This window comes from Natator depressus, chromosome 17 (genome assembly GCF_965152275.1).
Source record: "Natator depressus isolate rNatDep1 chromosome 17, rNatDep2.hap1, whole genome shotgun sequence".
In the NCBI taxonomy this organism is placed as follows: Eukaryota; Metazoa; Chordata; order Testudines; family Cheloniidae; genus Natator; species Natator depressus.
This window is the reverse complement of record NC_134250.1, coordinates 13,387,853-13,414,918: the sequence shown is the minus strand read 5'-3', so window position 1 is coordinate 13,414,918 and position 27,066 is coordinate 13,387,853. Positions and strand designations below refer to the sequence as shown.

The 27,066-nt window shown below is 43.8% G+C and overlaps 1 protein-coding gene across 1 annotated transcript in view; it reads right to left on the bottom strand.

The window, feature by feature from the left end:
- Positions 1–27,066, bottom strand: part of CALN1 (calneuron 1) — a 175,302-nt gene that overhangs the window by 134,416 nt on the left and 13,820 nt on the right. The window contains exon 2 of the mRNA XM_074974472.1: positions 21,652–21,776. Within this exon, the coding sequence (XP_074830573.1) occupies positions 21,652–21,769 (118 nt within the window). The 5' untranslated portion in view covers positions 21,770–21,776. The remainder of the gene's footprint in view (positions 1–21,651; positions 21,777–27,066) is intronic.

Sequence of the window (27,066 nt, the reverse complement as noted above, 5' to 3'; positions counted from 1 at the left end):
TTTAAGCTTTCTAATAAATAATCTTCTATTGCTGCCAGTTCCTACATGCATCCGATGAAGTGAGCTGTAGCTCACGAAAGCTTATGCTCAGATAAATTTGTTAGTCTCTAAGGTGCCACAAGTACTCCTTTTGTTTTCCTCCTGTTTTTGTCTGGCCGCCTCACCACAATTAAAAGGGACACTGCAGAGAAAGCCAACTATTTATTACTCTAGCACACCTAGATATACTTAAATACATTTTCAAAATAGTCTTTAGAAGTACTTGTCACTGTGTCTGAACATTAGCAGTGCTTCTACCATTGAATGTTGCCATTTTGACTTTTCCTGCATTAGCCTGCTGGGAATTTGGGGCCCAATCCTGTTCCCGGTTAACAGTTTTGCTAGTAGTATCAGTGGGGGCAGAATTGGGGCCTAAGATTAAGGCACAGGAAAAACATCTCAGTACTGGAAAGCATGGGCACGGCAGAGAATTTCAAAGCTGTTATCAGACAAATTTGACTAAACGCATCCAAAGTTTGTTTCAAAAGTGGTTCCCAGTTTTCCTTTGACAGAACCAATTCACATGTAGTATGAAAAGTGGGACTGGAGAAAGGGTCAGTTGCTAAAGAAACACATGGGTTTTCTTACCATGTATTTCAAAAAGACCCAATGTTCAGAGCAATCAGGGGTGAAAGTAACTTAAAGGACTTACCGGTACTCCGGAGTCCTTAGGAGGGGACAGGGCCTCAACCGGAAGAGGCGGGACCTTTACATCCCCGGGCCCTTTAAATCAAGATTTAAAGGGCCCTGGACTGGGACTGTGGTAGCAGCAGCTGGGAGCCCCGGGCCCTTTAAATCATCCCCAGAGCCCTGCTGCCGGAACCCGGGGGTAGCGGCAGCGGGGCTCCAGCGGTGATTTAAAGGGCCTGCGGCTCAGGCTTCCCTTACCACCCCGGGCCCTTTAAATAGCCACCAGAGCCCCGCCGCCGCTACCCCAGGGCTCCGGCAGGCTCCAGGGATGATTTAAAGGACCCGGGGCGGTAGCGGCTACTGGAGCCCCGGACTCTTTAAATCGTCCCCTGAGCCCTGCTGCCGCTCTGGCGGCTATTTAAAGGGCCCAGGTCGGTAGCTGCGGCAGGAGCCCCGGGCCCTTTAAATCACCGCCCGAGCCCCACTGCCGCTTCCCCAGGGCTCTGGCAGCAGGGCTCTGGCAGCAATTTAAAGGGCCCGGTGTGCTTCTGGGAGCCCCAGGCCCTTTAAATTGCTGCCTGGGGAAGCCAATCCGCCCTGGTACGGTGCACGGGCTCTTGCCAGTACGCTGTACCAGGGCATACCGGCTTACTTTCACCTCTGAGAGCAACCCATTTTGCCCATAGTCAAATCTCAATGTAAGCCTCTAAGAAAGCCTTAGGTGTGATAATTCACACTCTTTCACAGGTTTGCACATGTTCATTGGCAAAAATGATGAGGCTGGTGACCATATTGTAAAATACCATGTGACTGACTTTGTTTTGTTAAAAGCTGGATGCATATTCTTATCTGCCAGCAAATGGTGCTCCTTATATTAACTATTTAGATATAGTATACACAAATATATTGTAATTCTTTTATATAGCACTCAGACTTTTCTTGGCAAGCACCATTCACGCTCAAACAGCATTGGCACACAGCCACCTCAGACAGAGAACGATTCATATGTTTGCAGACACGAAGACAATTCAACCAAGTTATTGGTGACCCCAGGTCAAATTTCCCAACGTTTGTTTTGAATTTGTTTGCACATGTCCATCTTCATCCTGCCTTCCCAACTGTCTGGTAAGCGGGCAGTGTATTAAAATATATATTAATCCAACTGTCCAGGAGCGCTGTATATTTCAGCACACATTTGGACACGTTCTTTCTCTACCATCACTGTCAAAAGACCTGACAAAGTCAGAGCTTCCAGTTTATGAAAATAAAGTTACTATGGAAAAATGCTCTGACACATTCATATCAGACCAAGAAACTAAAATGGGAACCGAAAGGCAGAGATGGATCTGAGCTGTGCCAAACTTCCCTATGTGGCATATTCTGATCTGGGGTTTTGATTCACCCTGCTGCAGAACTTAGTTACAGCATTTGGATCCAAACTTCCTCAGAGTTCAAGGAGTTGAAATTTTGATTAATTCCCATGTGTACTAAAAAGCGTTTCTTTACAAATGAAGCAAAGCTAAGAAGATTAGCCAACTATTTAAATCTCAAATGACTAAGGGCCAGATCCTGGTCCCATTAACATCAATGGCAGTTTTGGTATTGAAATCAATGGGGTCAGAATTTTACCTTTTCAGAATGTGCATTTGGACTTTTAAAACAACAAACTCATTCTAAAGCTAACTGGCTGGAATCAGTGCCTCCATCATCTGGGGAAGTAGATTCACTGTTTCTCTGCAGCTTTATCTCATGAAGTAACATGGAAATGCTCTGACTGGGTGCTAGTGATGTCGCCAGTCATTGCTGGAGGAACACAAAGCCCTGAACTCAAAAAGCTTAAAGTTGGCCCAAAAGCTTTTTATGTGCCAAGACTCAAAATAAATATTATATATATAATAGGGGCCCAATCCTGTAGTTCTTGGACACTCAAAATCCCCTTGGAAGTCAAGAGGGATTTGGAATACACAGGGAGGATGACCCTGAAACAACAACAACAACAACATGGGGTTGCTGTTATTATTAGCCAAGAACAGGGGAAACTTTAGGGAGGAAAAAAAAACCCTGTACAATACTAAGTCATCAGTTTTAGACATCAAAGCTGCTCCTTCTGTGCCATGTCAACAGCCACAAAGCCTTTAGTGTCAATGAATAATTAAAAAGAAAGCCAAAGCTTTGCCACTATCAGGTTTAAATTTTTTTTTCAAATGTGGACAAAAAATCTCAACAGCCACTTGTTCGAAAGGGTTAACGATGGGACCACTGCACAAATGGGACAGCATTTATCTAATACACTTTATTTCTGAATTGGTATCGATCTCATCTCCTCCTCCTAAGGAGCAAAATTAATCTTATCAATGCAACTGAAAGAAAATGACTGGTGACTACTGCACGCGGTAGCCATGAGGAGGTACGGTAAAGACCTTAACACCAGCTTTTGTTGTAGGAAAGCAGAAAGGCACATGGCCGGCTTTGAACATGGGAGTTGTCAATAAGTGCTTCCCTCCCACAAGAAATATTCTCATCTGGTCTCACAGCTTTCTACTTCTACTGGTTGGTTTGTTTTTATCTATTCTTTATAAAAGGCGAGATAGGTACATGAGCACACAGAAACTACCGCAAAATAAAAACCACAAAGAAAGAGACAGTAAAATCTATCAAGCTATTGTCCTGCTCCCCACCATCCGTACTAAAGTCCTGATCCAGACACCACTTAAGAGGATGCACAAATGCCTTCCTGAATCAGGTCTAGAAGCATAGGACTCTGCTATTCAAACTAAAGGAGTAATTCCATTAGCTGGAAGCAGTAATAGGCTCTTATCCTCTGATTCTGGACCAGACACAAGAATGGGACATGTAATGTGAACTGAGCCAGTGGATTACAGTACTGAGAAGAGTTATTAGGCAGATATTTTCTATGCTTATACTATACAGGCAGAAACAATGGACCACATACTATCCTGATTTATACCACAAGTCATCAGAGGTGCACAGGCTAGTGGTCAGAGTTTTGCCCAATCTGACTGCTTTCTATCTTTCATAATGGGTTTGATCCAAAGCCCACGGACGTCAGTGGGAAGACGCCTATTGATTTCAATGGACTTTTAATCAGTCCCGGTGTGCATAAACTATAGCCAGTGATTACACAACACCCCTTCTCCATGAAGATAAGGAACGGAGACAGGCCGTTGTTCAGGCAGACTGGCCTCTTCGCTGTATGGTTAATTAGCTGTTGGAGTACCCTCAGACTGTGCCCCCCGTGCTTATAAGTTAAATGGAATCCAATGAAGCAGAAATCCAACTCAGATGAGTACTCCCCTGTGGCAACTATGTGCCCAGGAGGCAATAAAGTTTAGCGATTGGAGCCCAGGACCGGTAGCCAGGAACTAGTGAGTTCTGGCCAAGTCATTTTAAAAGCTCTCTGGAGGCAACAACGCTAATTACTTTAGGGGGCCTGGTGAGGGTTAAAGTAATGTGTGTAAAGTATTGCTATTAATGACAGCGCGCACCATGCAAACATTTCATTGCCGGGCCCAGTGACGAGGACCCTGTAATTCAATCTTTACATCTGTTTTGCACATTCTGTAGGTAATAACTTTTTCATTCTGGAAACTTTAGGAGCAGTTAAAACAGGAGACCATTTAAGCCTGTAAACAGTCAGACACTGGAAAGAGGCTACCCAAAAGCTAAACAAAGCAGGATAAAGCATCTCCATCATGATTGCTGTGCTGTGTAGAGAATACACATTGTAAATGCAACTTGTCTGCAGACAACTACTTCTTTTCTGTAACCCACACTAACCCTACTGTTGCTGTTACTTACCTTCTAGTGGGTGGACTAGGATAAAAAGGTTTATGAGTAGAGCTGGCCAAAATGTAGGATCTCTGCAGGGAATTTCACTTTTTTGAAATTTTCCACAAACCAGAAATCCTGAAAAAAAAAATCATCTTGGAAATATCAACACATGGTGTTTCCTAAAGAAAATCTGCTCCCCAGGAACCTGACTGCTGCTGAATGAAATTGACATTCTTCTCACAGCCACCAGCTGGCACAGGAGTTTGGAAGTCCTGGGGCTCCCAGCCCAGGGCAGTCCGCATGTGGAGGGGCTGCCCCAGACCCTGGGAGCCAGGCTCCATGGCAGGGCTTCTAGGCTTCCTGCTCCCCAGGAGCCAAGCCTCGGTTAGAGCTGGGGCTCCCAGGGCTTTCAGGCTCCCAGCAATATGGCTGAGAGTCTGGAAGCCCTGGCATGGCTGCCTGCCCCAGAGTGGCAGACCCTGAAAACCTGGGCTCCCCCGTAGCCCAGAGAGCTGGCAGGTTTTCCATGCAAACCTGCCTTTCCTTCACCGAAAATTCATTAAATCGGAGGTATTTTTGCTCAGCATTTCTGGTTTAACGAATCAGTGTTTTCCTCTCATGTTTTCCAGCCAGCTCTTTTTATGAGTCTGCTAGTGCCCCCATGCTAATGGATTTGTTTCTTTAGCACAGGTAGCAGGGGGCTGTGCTTTTCGACTCAGAGGTACTAAATTCAATATCTGCAGACTAGCCAACTAGTGTTGTCATTACATCTATTATTTTTATAAAGCAATAAGTAAGGCAATCAATGCAGCTTTATGGAAGGGGAAAATCAAATTTGCTGAAAGCTACAATCTTAAGAAGCCAGATAGGGAAAGATTATTGTTGCTGCTATGTCCCTCAGCTCTGTCAATATTTTTCCATCTCTCCTGCGACCAGCACTGAACTGAAAGTTTACTTTCCTCTGCAGCTGTCAGAGATAAAATTTAAGTTCTTGTGACAGGCATTTTACCCATCACATGCTTTTAGAAAAGCAAGTTCACCTTTCAAAGGCAGAAACTTAGCTGTACCTGCAGAGCACGGAGGATGCCACCTCCACATTAAGAACTGTTGAAGAAAAAATACACCCAACTGATTCAACTGTAGGGGGAAAATACCAATTACTAGCTAGTTAAAACAGTTATTTCCCCCCCTCTCCATTCAAACCTATTCAAGGAACCCTTTGGCTATGCATTAGATTTAGATGAAAGAAAGGTAATGAGATCGGTCTTTCCCAATTTCTGTAGATAATTGCCCAAACGAATAATCTCATTAGTAATTAGAAATGCCCTGTTCCAAATGTTTCTAATGACTTATCACAGAGAGGCACTACTTCCCCTAAATGACATTATAAAGATGTGAATTTGAGAAACTGAGCCTGGATGCCTTTTTACGACCGAGGGGTTATTTTAGTTTTTACGTATTTCTCAGCAAACTGAAGAAAAGATGTGAAACATTAAGACTGATCATAGCACTGTATTACTGAAGACTGGAAAATATACAATGATAAAATATCTGCTTTAGTTATTCTATCTTTACTATTTGTATTATTTGTTCCTACAACATACCAGGGGGCTGTTTACATATATAGGAAGACAGTCTCTGTACTGAACACTTTATACTTTACACCCAGGTAAGTACTGCAAAAAAAGGTGTATGTGAACATTCATTCCAATTCTCATCAGCTTTTTGGTTCTACTTATAGTTGCCCTTCAGCTGACTGGCTGCAGATGCCAGGGGCCTTGCAAGTCAAGATCCCCAGTGAAAGAGAAATCAGGTACCTGGAGTCTGGTTATATTCTGAGTATAGCTTGTTTTATTTACCTACATACATCAGTCCTGGAACAGAGGTGGTCACATACAGCACACAGGCAAATTCTTCTTTCAGGAATCTCTGCCCAGAACCAATGACTGGTTCCTAGGAAATATTTGATTTGAATCAGAGGCCGAGAGAGAGAGAGATCAAACTCTCCGTTTTTTCATGCAGCTCCCTGTGATCAGTTCCTTCCCAGGGTGCCACCTGGAACTGGGGTGCCACTGAGCCACCCTGATGCACCAGCCGGGGCTCCCTTTTACACTGTACTGCTGTGACAAGCTGCAAAGCCTTCTCTAGCCTGCACTTTCACCAGCATACATACAGTTATGAACACACCCAGCTGCAGTTACATGCAGGCAAGCTCTTTAACCAGCCCCTGCATGGGAAGGCATCAGCTAGAGCACCTCCCAGCTCCTAAGGCACGCACCCCCTCTGAAGTATAAACCCAAAATTATACTGTCTTGCGCTGCACAGGGAACTGTACAGCATAAACTCATAAAATTCACCCCCTCCCGCAATGTGGAGAGGAATATGCAACAGCTTTCTCCCCCAAGTTATGATTTACACACACTGGTTTTAGATGAAGTAAAAACAAGTTTAATAACTATAAAAGATAGATTTTAAGTGATTGTAAGGGATAGCAAACAGATCAAAGCAGATTACCTAATAAACAAACAAAAAATGCAAACTAAGCTTAATATACTAGATATTGTGGTAAACCCAGGACAAACAGCTACAAAATGGGGGGGTAGTAATTAGTCCCAGGGGATTAAAAGGCCTCTCCCTATCCACTGAGGAGAGATACCAAGGGCAATAAGGTTCAGCTGGAAAAGGGGTTGCTAGGGAACCAATTAGGTTCAGCTGACTCCAACTACTTGGGACCTTTTTAAACCCTCCCCTGGGTGGTAGGAGCGGGAGAGTGAGGGAGTGAGAGGAGCAGGAAAGCTGCCAGTAGGCTGTTTGCAGCAAGACACCAAACCTTCCCAGTAGGGAGGCTGCACTCGCTCCCCAGAAGGGAAGGAAAATAAGCACAAGGGACTGACTGAGGAAAGGAGTAGCAGGACCCTGGGCCACCTATAAGGATTCACCTTGTCCCAATCCTGAGTCTCCAAGGCTAAAAAGGACTGAGCCTACTGCGGCGAACAAGGTATTTTGCCACAATATGGATGGCAGATTCTCATCCTAAGTGATGATACAAGCAGGCTGCAGATTCTTAAGAGGCAAGCTGCACTTGCTTGCAGCTTGGAATCCCCAGGTGTTCCATTCACAGGCTAAAAATCCCTTTCGCCTGGGTCCAGCACTTCCCCCAGTTCAGTCTTTTTCCCTCAGGTGTTTCTAGACGCCTCCTTGGGTGGGGAGTCAGTGAAGAACCCAGATGATGTCACTCCCCTGTCTTATATAGGTTTTGCATATTGCAGGAACCCTTTGTTTCACAGCTTCTTTTGCATGCCAGTCAGTGGAAAAATTCTGACATCTCAAGATGGAATCCAGCACCAGGTGACATGGTCACATGTCCCTGTAAAGTCACAGCAGCCATCCCCTACTGACTGTTTGGAGCGTTCACAGGAAGGCTCACCAAGCGGGAGATGAGCTTCTCCTAAGGCCTATTATTTCTTCCTAATGGCTCATTAACCTGAATGGGCCCTTCCCAGCGAGCCATCTAGACTGAGAGCATTTTGCCTAGTGGGCTTTGCCTAGGGATAGCTACATGTGAATAATATATAGTCAATACTCATAACTTCGGATAAAAAAATTATATATGCATACAAATAGGATAATCATATTCAGCAAACCATGACCTTTCCAATGACACCTCACATGCCTTATCTTCCATAAAACACATCATAATTATGATATAATTATATCATACTAATATCGCTATAAAGAATATGGGGCTCAATGTCACAGTCCCCCCATACTGAATTTTGTATAACAAAACTTACACCACTTTTCTTCCCAAAACTGAACATTTGCTCACATACTAAGAAAAAGAACTTGGAAGACTGAGTGTAACAGCAACACCTACATGCACCACAGACATGTGCTTTAACCTTACCTTTGGATGCAAAAAGAAATGTCATTTTTAACTCATTTTAATTTCACTCAGAGGCAGAATAGCCCTGGGCCAAATTCATGGTGTCATCCCACTAACTTCAGTGAATTTGGCCCACTCATCCTACAATGTAACAGCATTACGAATGGCAAACCATCACAAAGCACTTCACATACTACCGAGATCATTCTCCTTTTGATCGGCACTGCAGACCTTGCACCTGTTCCACTTCTAGACTCCCTCTGACATCAATAGCGCTGGCATGGAGAATTCATATGTATTCATATATATACACATACAGAAATTGCTTCTCCCACTGACCCTGTGCCACCTTTGAAGTGAAATGAGGCAAGTGATGAACCCAGTGCCCCACAGCACTGTTACACCACCGGGCTAGTACAGATGACAAATACCTTAACCCAAGCATGCACAGTAAAACCTGTTATAACCAAACACAGAGTTCTGGGTTCTAGTCCCAATTCTGCCTCTCCTGTGCGGTGTGACTAGGCAAGGTGCTCAAACTCTCTGTGTCCCTCTCTGTGAAATGACGACGAGGATACTTGCCTGGCACACAGGTCTGCTATTTTGTTTGGATGATTGATGTTTGTCAAGTACTTGAAATTGTCACATGGAGGGAGCCATATACCCACCCAGTGATATATTAGTCATAGGGTTAATTGCACTTCTTCGGCACTCATGGGCATGCAGAAGCAAACTTTGAATTCAAAGTTTTCATTTAATACCCTTGGATGTTTCAGAAGCCAGCCAAGGCCAGGAAAAGCTTCTTCCCAGATGGGTTTCTGCCCCACCATCTGTCTGACAGTTGGATGCAGCAGCAATCCTACACAAGCCGACAACTGCTGCCCACAGTCCTGGCTGCCAGCTCATCTTGCTCAGGGGGGCCTGTAGGATGGAACATGAGTACTCAGACACCACACCTAGCCAGCTACCAACCACCTGCTCCCTCGCCTGTGTCCTCCAGAACAGTCTGTCCAGCTTCCCCTGGCTCCCAAATCTCTCCCCCCAATATTCCCTGCTTCCCCATCCCAGCTCTGACTCTAATATCACCCCTCCGCACCCGGCTATTCTGTTCCTGCTTTGCCCTTCCAATCTGCCCCCAAGAAACTTGGCCACTCCACCACAGAGAATCCTGCTTTCCTCTCACAGATGATTCTCCGCTTCCCCACTATTCTTTCTCCCCTGGCTTTAAAGCTGTCCCAGCCACTACCCTGCCACCAATTTTCCACCCCTCTCCTCTTCCTCCTTCCTGAATGTTTTGCAAATAATCTGACAAAATTACCAGGAAGGCTGCCCAGAATAGGAGCTGGATGCCCCATGTGGGTTGCACTGTATATTACTGTGCATTCACTCTACTCTGAAATCAGTGAAAAAAGAAAGCCCCTTTCCTTTTAAGCAACACAGAGTTGTTCCCAGCTTCCTAGCTCTGGCCATTCACATCTATTCTCATTTCGTTTTGGGATGAGCTACTGTGTGTTTTTCTATTTTCCCTTCTTTGCCTTCAATGAAGCATTGCTCTCAATGACATGACCGGGCTAGGTAAACTTGGATACAGAGCTTTTACAACAGCTGGTCTCATGCTTCCCACAGCCTTGTAATTGCAGGGAGAATGGAAAGATGGGTCTGAACGGTACAAGACACAATGCAGTCCATTAGTTTTACTCTTCTGAGCATAGCGTACTTAGCTTCTCTCCTCTGGATCTATGCCTTGCTAAGTGACTCGTAGCTCTCTCAATCATGAGATGTGAGTCACAACCCTGCCCCCTCAGGAAGACAAATGTACTTTATCATGAGTTTTGGGAGAACAGTACTGGGGGGGAGGGAGAATCATAATCAAAATGTGTCATTACAGACTTATGAACAGCAGTTGCCTGCGATGGCTTCTAACCAATAACACAGCAGGTTTGAAGATGTTTTATGATGCCACATAACAGATGCCCTGAAAGTCAAACTGAAGCTGTTACCATGAACCTTGACATTTTTTCTTTTTTTTTAAATGTTCTTTAAAAAGGATCACGTGTGGAAGATACAGGCAAAGCTTTCCCTGGATTTCTGGAGATTCCCCATCTCCTCCATTCAGGGGATAAATGCAAACCAGAGGTTCAGGCAGTGCCATTCATTTCGACCCCATTTCAGCAAAGGACTTAAGCCTTTCCACTAAAAACACATGTTTAAGTTAAGCACTTTGCCGAAAAGGGGCTTTCCTCCGAACACTACATCTGGGAAATCTTGTACCACCCCAAATGGGGATATAAATATTATTCTGCCCTTCTTACAAACATTGCTCCCATGAGGTGAACTGAAGCACAAAGCAATTAATGACTTTCACAAAGTCTCAGTGCAGAATAAGAACCCAGAAGTCCTGGCTCCCAGTCTGTTGCTCTGTAGCTGCCAGATCTCATTAGTAATGAGGCAAAGTCTATTCTTTAGACTGGCTTTACGAAATGCACTTAAACATTGTGGCGAACACATGTCTAATCATAGGCATCGCTAAGTTTGGCAGGGTGACTCTTTTGGACTTGAGGAAGTTGACTTAGGTTTTGCTACAACTTGATTAAATCTGACGGGCTGAAAAACACAGTGAGCTAACTCAGCGTGGCTAAAACATTGATCACTGTAACTCTAAGGGGCACCCGACAGCAGACAACCCAGGAAACAGACTGAGATAGAGCTAGTTCTCAGCATTAGCATCGTTTACTTTCAAGTATTAATTATTTAAATAATGCTAATTGAAGGGGAAACAGGCAAAGTGCGCTGGCTAATTGATACACTACAGTGCATGCTATTCTGAGCAGGAACCCTGCTAGTACAGAAGTACCGCAGAGGTGCCCTTGACTCGGTACAGCTAACCGAACAGAAGTCATTTCCCCGTGCAACATGAAATATGCATCCTAACCACTGCTGAGCGTGTAGAACCTTTTCCCGCATTTTATAAATTGATGCAATCTCATTCTGCCCCAAAATCATGCAAGATTAAGGTTCCATTTGCTCCAGTTTAGCTCTGGCTTAGATTCATCAGGGCACTCTAGTAACATTCATCCTCCTTTTGCCTCTTTGTTAACTGCGTCTTGTCTGAAACTCCTGAGTCCACTCTGCAGCAGCCCCAGGACTTTGGTTGAGATATGAAAGCCCTAAGCGATGAGATAGATGGCAGTTGGTATGAGAACCGATACGGCACAGAACAGAAAATAGAACAGGCCATTTGATTAAGCACTTACATGGCATATTGGGGGCCTGAGTCTTCTTGTACACACTTCATGGGCGTGACACGAGTGTGGCATCATTGACATCAGTGGAGTTATTCTCAATTTAAACTGGCGTAAGTGAGAGGAGATTCCCCTACCCCCCCAAATTAACAAATCCTGAATGAGATGAGTATTAATGCAGATTTATTCAGCCACAAATGGGGAAGGTGAGGCACAGAGAGGCTAAGAGACTTGCCCAAGGCAACTTAGCAACATAATGGCCCCTGTTTCTAAGATACCAAGTGCAAACGGGAATCTTCAGTCAGCTGGTCGGAATACTTCAGTTCTGCAGGCTTCCTGCTGCTCCCACCAGGCTGCCATTCCTCCTCTATTGAACCTGCAGCTCAGGAGGGAGACAGCCTCTTGTGCAAGTAGTTGGCTTCAGTGGGGCTATCTTGGCAGGAACAGAGCCAGCAGCCCACCAAGAGTGGTCAGAGAGGGACAAAGGAGGATCAAAGAGGGAAGTTTTTAAAAGGTCAACGGTAGGGCGTGTTCTGTAAGAAGGAAAAAAATCTCCTTCAGGATATTCAGCGGCTGTTCCCTCTAACCATCTCTGAGTGTATTCAGTCTGAAATCTGTGTCCCTGCAGCACTCCCCCCCCCCAGCCCCTATCTGCCCAGGGAGCAAAGAGCAGAAGCAGAATCAAACCCCACAAACTCCTGTGTGGCAAGGAGAGGCACTTCAACCAACAGCAACCAGTATTGATCACAAATGAATTTACGCAGTGTCTAAAACATACGGGAGGGATGCTAGAAAATGTTCACCTTGGTCTGAGCCTCTGGATGTAGGCACTGGATGCTGGCTAAACACATTGGCGCCAATCCTCTATTCTCTTGCTTCTGCGCCTGGGAGAGGAACAGCAGGAGGGAGGCACAGGTAGCTTAAAGCCACCTTTGACCCTGCATATTCAGGGATCTGCCTGGGAAGCAGAGAATAGCCACAGAACAGTGCACTCTCCCTTTTGTGAGCTCCACAGCTTCTGAGAGGCTGTCTGTGGAGTGGGTGTTCTCCAGACTGCTGTAAAGGGGCTTTGCTGTTAACTAAGGATTAGGCCCAGTGAGTTTTTAGAGCAACATGTGCTGAGAATCATGCTGTAGAGCAGCTGTGAGGTGAACTGTGGGTTTAGGACAAGGAACTGCATGGAACCTGGAAAATGAATGGTCTAGATTAGACATATGTATTTTAAAGGTCCATATTAAAATGGTATCAATGTGTTATTGTCTCATTTAAGGGACTTTGAAAGCATGTTTAGAGCTTGATCTGAGTTTGCCAGGCAGCAGCTCTGCACACAGATCCTTGGGCCACGCAGAGAGCGAGTTATAATACTGCTGCTCCAAAGAAAGGCAGGCAGGCAAAAATGAACTGGGTTTATTTACAAAAATTCAGAGGAATATTCACACACAACAATTCATATCACATGAGGGATAACGTAACAACGATGCGTTTCCAGTAGGAGACACACATGCCTGTCTCCATGCTAGGAGGCAAGAGATTAAATAAAGTAATGAGGAGTGATGTAAAAGTGGCTTCATGCAAACTGCAGGTCTTTTCTAAAAACTGTCTTGTACACAGAGGGTTAGCAATGTTCATCCTATAGTGGTTCCTTCCTTGCTACCTCCAGTAGACTGGCCCCCTTCCGTACCCCATCCTTGTTCAGATTCATTGCAGAGGATAACTAACCCTAGTAACACTCAGAGGACTTGCCCACTGACCAGCCGATACCAATAACTACAGTGATGTAGCTAGAGCTCAAACATAACCTCTTTAATTATCTTCCAGATGGTGTCCCTAGCAATTCTCATCTGTTGGCAGCTGATCGTCAGTTTCTTAATTCTCTCTGTCAGAGCTCTCCCCTCAGAGATGGCCGTGATGTGTGTTACTGTATTTTTCCTTTATAATAGACTGCTGGGGCAGTAAGCCAAGGTGAATGAGCTTACAGTAAAGGATTCTGGCGTCGGGAGAGAGGGGTTGTTCTGGGGAAAGGAGCAAGCACTTCCCCCTTTAACGCAAGGCATCTGCAACCCCTTTCCCCACCACATACACAAACGCTGTGAGGTTTGCCGCAATACTTTAGCAACCTGCCACGTTGGGCAAATACAGAACCGCCAGCCAGGGCCTAGGCAGTAAAACATCTGAGACTGGAAACCTGAGCTGCTTTGTGCCGCTCCACAATTTCCATGCTGTAGCTTTTTACCACCTGCCTGCTGAGGGTCCTTAGTGCCTCATATAGCACAGCGCTGGCCTTCTGGCCACAGCACTCCCCGAGACATCACAGCCTCCACAGCTTAGAAGTTACGAACTTGGCTCCCTACAGAGCCCAACTTCCTTCTAGCCCTAAGAGTCACTGTTGTGTCATACCAGCTTTGCGTGGCCGAGTGATTGACGCGTGCCTGTAAGGGGCTGGGAGCTGTTACTCCTGTTAGCGAAAGCTCCTGTATCTCAAGTGCTCAAGGCCTGTGTTTATGGAACTGAATTACAGTCCCTGCGAGTGCGTGAGAGAGAGAGAGATCTGTCTAGTAATTGTGTGTCTGTCTGTCTGAAGCACCCGGATTGCATTACAGCTCCGTGCAAAGTAGGTGTAAAATGCTGTCAGATCAGAATGGTAGATTTTACCACTTACCTTCCACTGGTGTAAATGGCTACACAAGGTGCGGCTCAATGGAGAATTAGGCCTGATGTCTTTGAGCCAGTGTATAAACGTCCAAGCAAACCCAAACAACACCAGAATCTATAGACTCCATATTAATTTTATAGAAGATAAAATAGATTGGCATAATTATACATGCAGTGCACTGCTGTGTCCTCTCTTTGTCTGATTTAAATGAACTTTCCAACCTAAGCCCACAGTAAATAAGAACACAGGCCAGAATGGGTAGCCACAATCTCTCTCTGTGCATGTATGCTCTTCCTGTGGGTATTCATTCTATGGGCTTTTTTCAGGAGCAAATGTGCATCTCATAATAAAATAATCAATATTATACAGAAGTTATCATCACCGTGCTGGTATTTATGATTTTTAAACGGAAGCTGTTTCAAACCTGAAGCGACTGAGCACTGAAGAAATGCACACTGTAATTAAAATATATTTATACTTGGGAAACTGGAAAGAAAAGCCCCACAGGCATCAGAGATACCCAAGGTCCAGCCGGGGGAGTATCTGCATCATGACACTGTGGCTTTATATCCACAAAGATGAAACAGTATTTAAACACAATTTAAAACTTAAATTATTCCATTTTCAGCCCAGATCAGTCATGATGGGGAATCCAGGGATAAACCTCTCTTTTATAAGCATTCCGAGAAACAGAAAAGGAACTTTATACAATTTCATCCACGTAATTAACAGGCTGCTCCCAGAGCCCACACCGAAATACGGGCTTTTGAGAAACCTCTGTTGCTATCACCCTCAACGCTGTGCATCACAGCTGCTAATCTGAGCACCAGCCTTTAATGCAACATGAGCATGGCTAGCATTTCAGCTTAGTTCCTTCTGTGTCATGCTTAGCCATTTCAGAAGAGGTCCCTGGACCCCCAAACGCTTTTATCCCTCTCCTCCTCTGGCTGGTTTTTTCCATGGCCAAAAGGCAGACTCACTCAGCTTTGGTCCATGTGTCAACCAAGCATCTAACAGGTCATATCCCCTTTGGATTTTCCTCCCTCTGAGTGCTGGTACATTGCTTCTCCAAAGTACTTAAGTTTCACACTCTCTGGGGACCTAAAAGCAGCTCACTCTGCAACAATAAGTCTCAACTGCAAATATACTGTACAATCAGCTTGATTTTAAGACTAGCAAGACTCTAACTGCTCCTCGAGCCACCAGAACTCAGCAGGATGATCAAAATAGCCACAAATGCAAAGGGGCCACAAAACAGGCACATTCTAAAAGAATCATTTTCAGGGAGGAACTTCTGGGAATAATACTGTGGTTCCCCATCTCTCAGAGGCAACAGTCCTTTTTATCAAGTCCTCTTGGTAGCCAATAGCAAATCAGGCCCCAATGCAGCAAAATGCTTAAGCAGTTCAATGGGACTCAAGTGCCTGTTTTTGTGATTTGCTGAATAGGGATGGGATTACGGTTAAGATCATGCTTAAGAACTTTGCAGAATCAGGGTCTTAGTGCTTTGCAGGGCATAGAACATACCTGAAATCATTAAAATCTGACCTTCTTGAGGCTACCCATTATACAGTGAGCAATCCTCACCTCTGCCTTCATTTTTAACAGCCATGGACAAAATTTGTAGACATGCGTGTCTAAAGTTTAGGTGCCTCAGTTTGAGAATTGGGGTCCACAGGTTTCGTTCCTGCTTCCCAAGAGAGCTTATTTTGTGGTATAATCTGCATCATCCTAATGCCTTATTGTTCTGCTGCAACTTTGACTCTTTATACATGACTATTCCCTCAATATATCCGCATCCAATTTTTCATTGCCTGGATTATTGGCATATGGGAGCAAACATCTAATTTCGAAGTCCATATGGACATCATTTAACCAGGCCCTTTCATTTTTGCATGAGCTGTTTTCCAATTATACTCTAAAGCCACTCACTGTTGTATCATATGCAGCAGCCCAGCATACAAGTGACCTGGTTAAAATTGCTTCTGCAGGTACTGCTCCCACTCCATAATGGCAGAGAGTTGGCAATGAAAGGGGTGGAGGCCTGGGAATGGAGGTGCTACAGTGCATGCTTGTCTTCAATGCAAACAAAATAATCCTTGAGTAAGAGCTCTGATTTAAGGAAAGTCCTAGAGCTCTTCATTTGAAGGCCACTTGACCTAAGCTTGTCTAGACTGGGGACTTTCCCCAGTTTCAGCCTTTACTATAGCTCCACTACTGCAAGTCTAGCTTGGACAGGCAAAGCCATGATTTGTACTGATGGAACTTCCCTCGGCTTCACTACGCTAGAGCTTGCACCAGTTCAGCCAGCCTGTTGTCTGTAATCGGGGCACATCCCCAGTCTACAGAAGGTCTTACAGGCACAGTTAAGGGTTTATGGTGGAGGTCATATGATCTAAATCTCTGGATGAAACACCTTATGACTTCAAGATGCTTTAAATACATCAGGGAGTAAATCTCAGGGAGGGCAAAGAGCTATTTAAGCTGAAGGACAATGTTGGCACAAGAACAAATGGGTATAAAATGGGGATGACTAAACTGAGGCTGAAAATCAGAAAAAGGTTTCCAGCCAACAGAAGGGCGAGGCTCTGGAACAGCCTCCCAATGGGAGCAGTGTGGGCAAGAAACCTAACTTATTTCCAGATGGAGCTTGATAAATTTACAAAAGGGATTCTGTGGGGTAGTTGCCTGTGATAGCAGGGGACTGGACATGATGACCCAGCAGGTCCTGTCCAATCATATGTCCCTGTGCTTTATAGTGACATGGAGGGTTCACGTCCAGTGCCGATTGACTTTAATGTGACTTGAGCCAGGCTCTGAGTTATCATGGCATTTTTCCCTTCTAATGGCTGCTCTTCTGTTCTGGTGTGTGTGTGTGTGGGGGGGGGTGAGATAGAGATGTGTGTATAACACACTCGCACACACACAGAGAGACTTTTACAAAGTTTACCTAAAATGCATATATTTTCCCTTCAGGTGATATTTGTCAGACTCTTACAATGGGAACATTTTGCCTGCTGACGATACCCTTTAGAGAGTGCCTGTGTGGGTGGATGACTCAAACTTGCAATGATGATTCCATCCCCTTGATTTTTTATTAAAATATATATATATTTTTGCTAAGAATAAATATATATATATATATATATATATATATATATATATTCTTAGTAATTTGTAATGTTAAGGCAGCAGCCGATTCTAAAAGGAAATATGTGCAAATAGTGCTACAATTCTGAAATGAATCAACAACAGTCAGGAAATTCATAGATAAAGCAGTTGCTCTAGCCGTAACTTATGCTCTCATGCCTAGCTATTGCTGACCATATAGCACATAACATTCACCAGAAGCCCGCCCCTGCTTTATAATTCCCAAGAGTCAGGTTATGGATGGCATGTCAGTTTCACCTTTGTCATTTACTTTGTGTTACAAATTTTGGCAACACCTAATGTAGCTTTCTATAAGTTAATTTCCTTTGCAATCCTAAGAGTTTCTCAAAACTCTCAAGCTACTATGGGACCACAAATAGCAAATGACACTATGAGGAATAACCAGAGAATCAAAAGAGTAACAAACTATTGCTTCAAGCTATTTTCTGTGCTGCCACAATAGTATTTAGAGCAGAATGGGAAAAAGAGAATGCATTTAAAATAGACAGACAGCTGACAAAAGTCTGAGAAGTTCTCATGGGAAGAGAACAACTAGCCAGAAAGGAGGTGGAAGAATTGCTTGGGCATGTGGACAGACTAAGATGTGCTTATTTACTCTACAACCCAGAATCTCTGCCCACCTTTACCGCTTATTAAAAATGTGTAACCTTGAACAATTTAAAAATTGTCTGATGTTCATACCATACTGCACTGTTTGACTCCGTGGATCCCATAACAACAATGCAAGTATGAATTCATTACATTACCCCTCAGCAAAAATAACATTCTAATCTATTTGGTTTTACTTCGGCTCTTATACTGCACTCATCACAGTAGTAACTGATCACATGCACTTTTAAAAATCTGTTACAGAAGTGAATGGGATTCAGCCAAACACTCTAGAAGCTACCATGATGCCAGAGAAGCCTAACAGATCAGATGGATATTTGGTCCCCAATCTTGCAAGAAGTCCCACTCAAAATTCCCATTAACTTTTATGCAAGAAGGGTCATTCCTTTAAGGCTTTAGCATATTGTGACTGGTATTTTTGAAGGCACTGGAGGGGATTTAGGCACCCAATTCCCATTGAAAGTCAATGGGTGTTCAGTGCCTAACTCCCAGAGGCTCCTTTTGAAAATCCCAGCCTGTATTATTAATTTCAGATTTGTTGCTATGTTACAAAGGTTGTGATGCAGCTATTAGAACATCATTATAACTCCCATATGCCTTCACTAATGCCTAAAGCTAAAACAGCTTAATAACTGCTACCTAGATTGTAAACTCTTTGGAGAGGAGACAGTCTTTTTCTTGTATGTTTGTGTAGCACCTAGCACACTGGGGTCCTGGTCTCTGGCTGGGGCTCTTAGGAGCTACAATAACACAAATAAATAATAAAATAATACTTACTGCTGGTAAAAAATAACAATGGCCAAAAGGAATTCCATCCTTTTTTAAAAAAATAACTAAGCTATATTTTAGTACACAGTGCACAGGAAAGCATTTCCACCTACAAAATCCTTCTGTGCTGCTATGGCTTAAGAGGAACTGAATCAATTTAGCACCAATTTTTTGTTTAAGAAAAAAAAATGCCCCCGGGTTGAGATCTTTTCTGCTAGGCTAAAAACTGGGACATATCTTCATGGCAAAGTTATAAAGCCTTTGAAAATAAGTGTTTGTAAAGCAAAATGCTGTCAAAAAATTATACGTAAATTCTAACGAGAAGTCTATGTCTAACAGCCAAAGAATAAACGGGTGACTAGCAAAAGAGCTCAGACTCCTGTACTTTGAAGAGTGAGTGGGATATCTTTGTGAACAGAGATGAATGAAATAAGCTGCTCTCCAGTGCAACGGCACAATTACAACAAGACACAAACCACGTTGAGCTGACATGGTATTAACATTCACAGCAACTGCCACTGGTTTTATAAGCCAGCTACCCAGCACTTATTCATGACATTTCACATTAATTACCAGTAATCAACTCAGTGATTCATATTCAGATTGACTCTGTTTAGGTCAGGCACCTTCACTCCCTGGGCTGAATTTTGTGATGACCAATAGCCGGTGAAATCAGAATGGAGTCCACCCAGTGACAACATGCATGAATTTTACCTGATTGGGGGGGTGGCCAAATTGCAAAGTAGGGTGGGGGTGGTTAAGAGGGCCTAAATCTCTGATCTGTCACTGTTCTGTGCGGGGCTAGTCTCCCTGTGCTATGTTAGAGCCGCTTGAAGGCCAGCTGCAAACAGCCTGAGAGGAGTGAAAATACAACTGAGAATCAGCACATCTCAGCAGTATTCTGGCCACTCTCCCTTTCTTCAGCCAGGCCCCCTTTTCCCTGCAGTGCTAGCAGCAGGGAGGGTGAATGGCACAGAAGTCCTTCTGCCATTACAGGATCAGTGGTGTCTTCACCGCCAGATTACTCCAGTTCAAGACCACAAAGAGGCCAAACTGCACGGACAGAGAGATTGCCTTCTGTCTGACGCTGATATGTAAACACTTCAGAGCAGAGACCTGGCTTTTCTGTTTGGTTGCTTGCCTCTAAATGCAAATCTTCTAAATAAATAAGTTGCAATTCCTTCCTCAGTCACTAGGAAGTAAGGTGCCTGTGAGCTATAGAGGAATTAAAATGGGACACCCTGGTTAGTGTGTAGCAGCGAAGTCTTCCAGAGCGGCATTTGAGCAAGACTTAATCCACTACCATCTTGTCTGCATTGTGCTAACCTGTTTGATCATCAACTATGAGAGCATCTAAACTTTACCTAACCACATTGTTCTTCCTTATTGCAGCCCACAATGGGCAAGCCAGCTCAGCGATATTATCAACCAAACCCAAACTCTCATCCAAATTTATAAGGAACAGAGTGTGACTATAAAATCTGCACACTTCCCTTAAGTGATGTACCTTTAAGTGACATTTTTAGTTAAACTGTGTTTAAAGTGTTTTATATTAGGTACTGTATATTTCTTACCTTTAATAAGTATAGTAAATTCCCACTGGGGGGAAAAATCATTGTAACAAATATATTTGGAGAATGTACTTTTTGTCTTCTTAGCTTAAATTAATGTACAGCTTGCAAAATTGACTTACAGAGAGTAGAGATAAAACAGACCTGTCAAGCTTGTAAGTGAGATCTGATTAATCCTCAGAACATATAAAACTTGGCTTGCTTGCATGTTGCCCCACCAATACGTGTAAACCCTGTTCTAGAGGGACGGTTTCTATCTAGCTCCATTTCTATGCTCATTGAATCATTAAGCTCTCTGCAGAGCTTGTACAAAAGGTCCACTGGGAAGTAAACCAAGAGCTTCAACGTCTTCCATGTTGCTTACAGAAGAGCCATCAAACGGTAATTACTTATGATTAGAAATTACCTGGGCAAGAACAGAGGAATCAGACCCCAAGTCCATCTAGCCCAGTGTCTTGTCTCTGATAGTGACCAGTACCAGATGCTGCAGAGGAAAGTGCAAGAAACTCCACAGTAGGTAAAAAGAAAAGGAGTACTTGTGGCACCTTAGAGACTAACCAATTTGAGCATAAGCTTTCGTGAGCTGTAGCTCAAATAAATTGGTTAGTCTCTAAGGTACCACAAGTACTCCTTTTCTTTTTGCGAATACAGACTAACACGGCTGTTACTCTGAAACCTCCACAGTAGGTAGTTTATGGGATAATCTACCCACAAGGAAAGTTTCTTTCTAACCCTTATCAATTCAAAGTTGGCTTATGACCTGAATCATTGACCTGGAGAAGTCAATCGCAAAGCACTTTTCCAGCCCCAGAGCCACATTCAGCTTCCACATATCTATCTAGATAAATAGATATAGACAGACAGAAAACTGCTTGCTTAATGGCCATATACCAAATGTGATGATACATCTAGGAAGACAGATCCTGGCCCTGTGTAAAGAACAAGGCATCTTTATCCAAAATGTTAGTCTAACTTTCTCCTGCAAAATTTGGCCCATTCAGAACATTCTTGTTCTTTTAAAAGCTCTTGCCTTATTTGAAGGTGGAAGGACAGAGACTGAAGCTAAAATCAGACCTGAGATCTGAATACAACTTTAGACTGTGGCCTTCCCCTCATTTTAGATCTGGTAAGCTGTGCCACTTCAGACAAACCTTTTATTCTCTACTTCACACTCAGAATGACGTTCAAGTTATTTTAAGATTATGCAACTAATAAAATGAATGCAGGCCCACCGACGGCCTTTTCCTACTGTCTAATTACCCCCTTCCCACCTCAAACAAGGCTCCTTACCATCCAATTCCTCCACAGAGATATTGGCTAGCTGTTCACTGTCACTGCCAGCAGAGAGCGATCGATTCAGGTAGTTCCCCTTGTATAACAAGCCAGCCGTTACATGGTGGAATGGCATCTTCTCCCTGCACACAAAAAACAAGCAGAAGACTCATTATAATACTTTGTCTATTCTTTCTTTTCAGAGAGCAATCTTTGAAAGAGCAGTAATATTAAAACCTTCTGCATCTCAGAATGAAGAATGCTCAGAGAAGCCAAGCTCAGGACTGATGGATTGCAGGCTTAATTTTGTCACTACACCAGGAACTAAACAAATAACAGTGTCTTCTTCATGAGGGGGGAGAGTTAGCATAGGCAGAATACAGATGTCCTAGAAAAATAATCCTCCTCTGCATTTACCTAGCAATGTTCAGCCTGGAGAATTTAATAGAGTGCAAAATGCACTCTTAAAAAGTCACAAGGCATCAGAGCTGAGATGTTCAAAGCTGCGCAAGGGATCCAAACGCCCAATTCCCATTAATTTAAACTGAACATCCAAACCCCTTAGGCAGCTTTGAGCATCTGAGCCAGGACATGTTAGCACTAGTGCTGAGTACCAAACCTAAATGAGATCTATGTCCATGCCAAAGTTTAAAGATTCTAAGTGCAATGGTTCTTGCTGAAGGAAGGAATTTCACCTTCAAGCAGGGACTGGAGATGAACATTTTCATCCTAGTATATGAATGTTGCAGAAAAGTATTACTAGGAAAGCATCCCAGGAGATTGCAATGGAAACTTCTTTGCAATTCACCTACAGCATAAGCAATGCCCACCACAACCTAGGGTACGGTTCATCACCCTCTATTGCAGGACAGCCATTCCCCCAGTCAAAAATGGCAGTTACATAGCAATAATCTACAATGATTTAGGATGGACAGGAAAGGAGCAAGTTCGCTGTAATCAACTGAAACGGTTTGAAACTGAAATGTTTGTAGGCCAGATCCACAGCTGGTGTAAATCAGACTTCATCCCAGCCGCACCACATGTTCTAGCGTAAAGGGTCCACCTTCAGCGGCTAGAACAGCAGCCTCCGTGGAGCTGTGTCGATTGGCACCAGCTGAGGCTCTGACGCAATGTTTTTACACAAACTGGAGTTTGGCCAGGACGCAGGCCAAAATACCTCAGGCCAGATCTTCAGCTGGTGTAATTTGATGTAGCCACATTGACTGTGCTGATTTATAGCAGCTGAGGAACTGATCCCTTGAGTGCTCTCTATAAAAACGTATTATAGGGTCTCTCCTTTGCATCTCACTCAAAGGACATCACCTCTACATTCATGCTGAAGCACTGCCTCCGAGAGACAAGTGCCACCTATTGAATCGTGTCCTCAACTTCCAGCCACACTTGGGTAATAATTACAGGGGTGATTTGGCTCTTACACCACCATATGTTCTTAGTATAGTCAACAAAACAGATGCATATACACACACACACTCAATATATTATATATATACACACACACACACACACACACACACACATCTTAATCCTGTAATTAATGACTTTCTGCCTCACTGAGCTTATGAAAGCTTAAATAGCCTTAAAGAGCAAACCAACCTGATACACGGGTAACACAGAATGAGAAAGAGAGTTTGTTTCCCTGTCATTACTTTGTACATACATAGCAGTTCTCTTGCTGTAATTATGCAAACAAATCCTAATCCTTTTTTAAATATATTTACTTGGGAACTAGTTTCTTCAGCAGCACATTACAAAAATAAATAGGTTTTCTTTTTCATTAAATAGATAATTTCCCAGCACTTACCAATTAAAGTATTTCACTCCGATACATTAGTCTGTGTTGCCAAGGCACTAACTTTATATACACAGCAAAAGGAGTATAGTGAACACCATTTCAGTGCCGGTTTGGATATTTAAATGCTGACCAGACAGACAGCAGTTCCAGCAAGCTGTGCATTCATGTTGGCTGTCATGTCACACAATGAAATATTTAAACATAAATTGATCTGCATGTTTTCTCCATAATCATACTTCCAATATAAAAGCAACTACACTGACTTTTGAAATCCCATTTAATTAGAAAGGGGCTTAAACCAAATCCCTAAACCTGAGCAGTCACATATTGGGGTTAGTTTGATATCCAAAATCCAGATCTCAACCCTCACACAGGGTCAGAGGTTTAAATTGACTAGATGCCTGCACAAATCAGGCAGCTGAGGGCACACAACAGGTCAGAACTGGTGTCCGGGGTTACCCAATTTGTGTGTACAGTTGCAATAACTGCACATGCAAATCAGGTATGGATTTCTGCATGTAACTGCATACCTTGTCTTTATAATGATTTTTAAAATACCACAGCTAACCATCCCCTGAACTTCGAGATGTTTGAAATCTACATCCAACTGCTAGCAGAGTGAAGTTTGAGGTATCCTGCCACCAGAATGGAATCCTCCCTAGAGAGAGATGAAGCAGAACATCTGGATTGCAACACCTGGATTGTGGGTGTGCCATACAAAAATGGGAAAATATTTTGAAACAAGCAAAGGCTTTCTGGGAGAGTGGGTAAATATCAACCCATCTGGTAATCAGTGATGTGCTCTACTACAGACAGTTTGTTTATAGACAGGAGGTCGCTTTTTGTCAAATTTGCTGGTGAATTGTTGCATGATCAGTCTGAGCAAAATCTACCTATCACAAGCAGGGTCACAGAGGGCCCCAGTGTGGTGGAAACAAGATGACTCCGCTGCGGGAGGTAAGAACAACACTGCACATGGCACTGCCTAAATGAGACACAGCTGGACTATGTGTAGACAAGGGAGGTGTTAAGATAGCCCATAGGTCCATGATTACACTAATCCAAGCAGCCACATACCTTAGCACTGGGCATGTGCAGTAGACATCCTTTATTAACTATGGACAGGTTGCAGGGCTGGCTATGTCTGCAAATTGGGAAAAGGAGTATACGCCTTTCTCCCTGCCCCAAGATAGCCCCCCACTGTCAAGTTGATTTACTCCAGCTTGGTGTGAGGCAGGTGGATTTCACCCTGTGAACCTCTTTGTCCTGAACTTACGTAAGTTGCAATCGCCAAGAAACACTTTTGGAAGCATTAGAGGAGCACGACACCTTCAGGGACAAAATACCCGTGTAGGCCTGACCCTGCCAGACCTCAAACCACACAGTACTTCAATTGGAGTTTTTGCTTGAGTAAGGTCTGCAAGACAAGGCCCGCTCTCATTTGTATTCACACTACTGTACTGAATGTTTTATGTCTTTTTGAGGAAGGCCCTTTGTGGTAGAAACATTGACCTTTTCCTCTTCACCTGCAATAAAGAGAAAGTGACTATCTTAATGAGTCTGAGCACTTAATTAATGGTAATTTAAAGACATAGCCTGGTGGTTCACTGCTCAGGCAGGAACTCTTGAAAGAGATTATGCCTTAAAGGAAAGGAAATGGCTAGTCATTGTGTAACCCTTTCATAGGGGGAAGCAACCAGGTGTAGTAAGGGGCTGGCATTGCCTGGCACTCTTCAGAGCAGCTAGGCTGGCAGCATTACTATCCTAGAGACATTCCTGCTCTCAGGAGACATCACAGTGCTACCCAGCCCAACTCTTGCTCAATTGAGAGCAGGTGGCACCCAGCATCCTCTCACATTTGGCATGTGACCGGAGTCCCTATTGCTAAATTTATAGCCATGTGAACATGTTTCTCATTAACTCATTAGCTGGGAAAGGGGACACAGCACTTTATTCTGCCCTTTTACAGAGACGGCATAAGAAAGAATCCAGAGTTCTGTCCTGCAGGAAGCAGCTTCTGTAGCTGATACATGAAATACCCAGTGCTTCCTTAGATGGAGAGTCACCACCTTAGATGGAGAGTCTCACACCAGCGAGAGTACTCTCGCTTCCATCTGGAGAGTTTCCACCTCTGAAGCAGCTGCAGAATGCAAACCCATCCTTTGCCTGGCTGAGCTCACAGCTGGAACGGTCAGCAAAGAAGAAAGGAGGTGTTCCTGTGGAGGATCCACCCCACCTCATAACGCTAGTGACTGTGGCTGGGAGAACGGGTTTCACACCACACACCTGATCTCCAATTCTGTAGCCCATTGTGACGCTTTTCAGGGCACCCAGGGCTGAGAGTCACCTCCCTGCCACCTGCCTCCATTGTGAGGGAATCTTACCGCTATCATCTGTGTGTTAACTCCCTAACACAACTTGCCTGTCAGGTACTCAAGCACTCTCCTCTGGGCTACACCAGCCCTGTCTTTGCCCTGACAATAGATGCTCCCAGCCCCTGGGTCCCTATAAAGTGTCCTCCTATGGTGTCCAGTGCCTGATCACTGGATAACCATAGAAATCCCAGATCCTCTGATCACAAAGGAATAGTGTATCCCAGCTTACCCATTTTACCTTAGCCCACCATGCCTGTACCACACACAGCACTTGAGCTCAGTCACGGTAATACAGATTTAAGAAAGATGAGAGATTCAAATAGAAACCAGTGTGAGTGACAGAAACAAATGGTTACGTACAAAACAAAATAATAAAATGTGAACTAGGGCTAGCGCATATTAATAGTTACCTTTCCTGGCCAACAGAGCAGATTCTCACCTGAAAGTACAGCCTTTTCCAGTATTTGCTAGCCGCAAGGAAACAGGATCCCGTCTTTCATGAAGCACCCCCTCCTCAGTGAATGGATCCAGAGTGCCTTTCTCCACCCTGTGATATACTGAATCGGTCTTTTGTCTTTATTCCCCAACAGGCTGCTCCACTCACTGGCCTATCATTCCTTTTCACTTCCAGGTAGTTTCAATGTTTATAGTTTGTCCTTGATGGTTTTCCACTGACTTTTCTGGGTTCGTGCACTAAGCAATACATTACATAGCCGGCTAGCCAGGGAGTGGTGACAACTTCCTGTCGCCTGAATGGGCCAACACTGAGACATATGATTCCCTGCTGACTAACTTTTACTCCAAGACCATAAAGGCATAAATTTCCATATAGTTACATTATTCCTTAAATATGACCCATACACACATCTTGCCACGGTTATGAGTATCGATAAGATACAAGCTTTCAGTAGAGACCTCACATGCTACCCTCTATGGAATAATAGTATGAAAGTGATGTATTAGAGGTAGTGAGTTTATCAGGTCTGAGACAGGAGCTGCTTGTAAACAACCCTGAGTCCTTTGCCAGTTGGCACCAGTCAGTCTCTGTGTGATACTCTCTCCCAACAACCTCAACACAGCCTAGAAGCGGGAAGTCCACCTCAAACTACCAGCAACAAAAAAAGGCTGAAGAGAGCAGCTATTGGTATGCTTTTCCCATGATGTAACTATTTTGCATAGTTCAAGACAGACAGACTCTCATTTAGGGACTGCAACACTGGTGAAGCTGGATGAATACTACAGCAG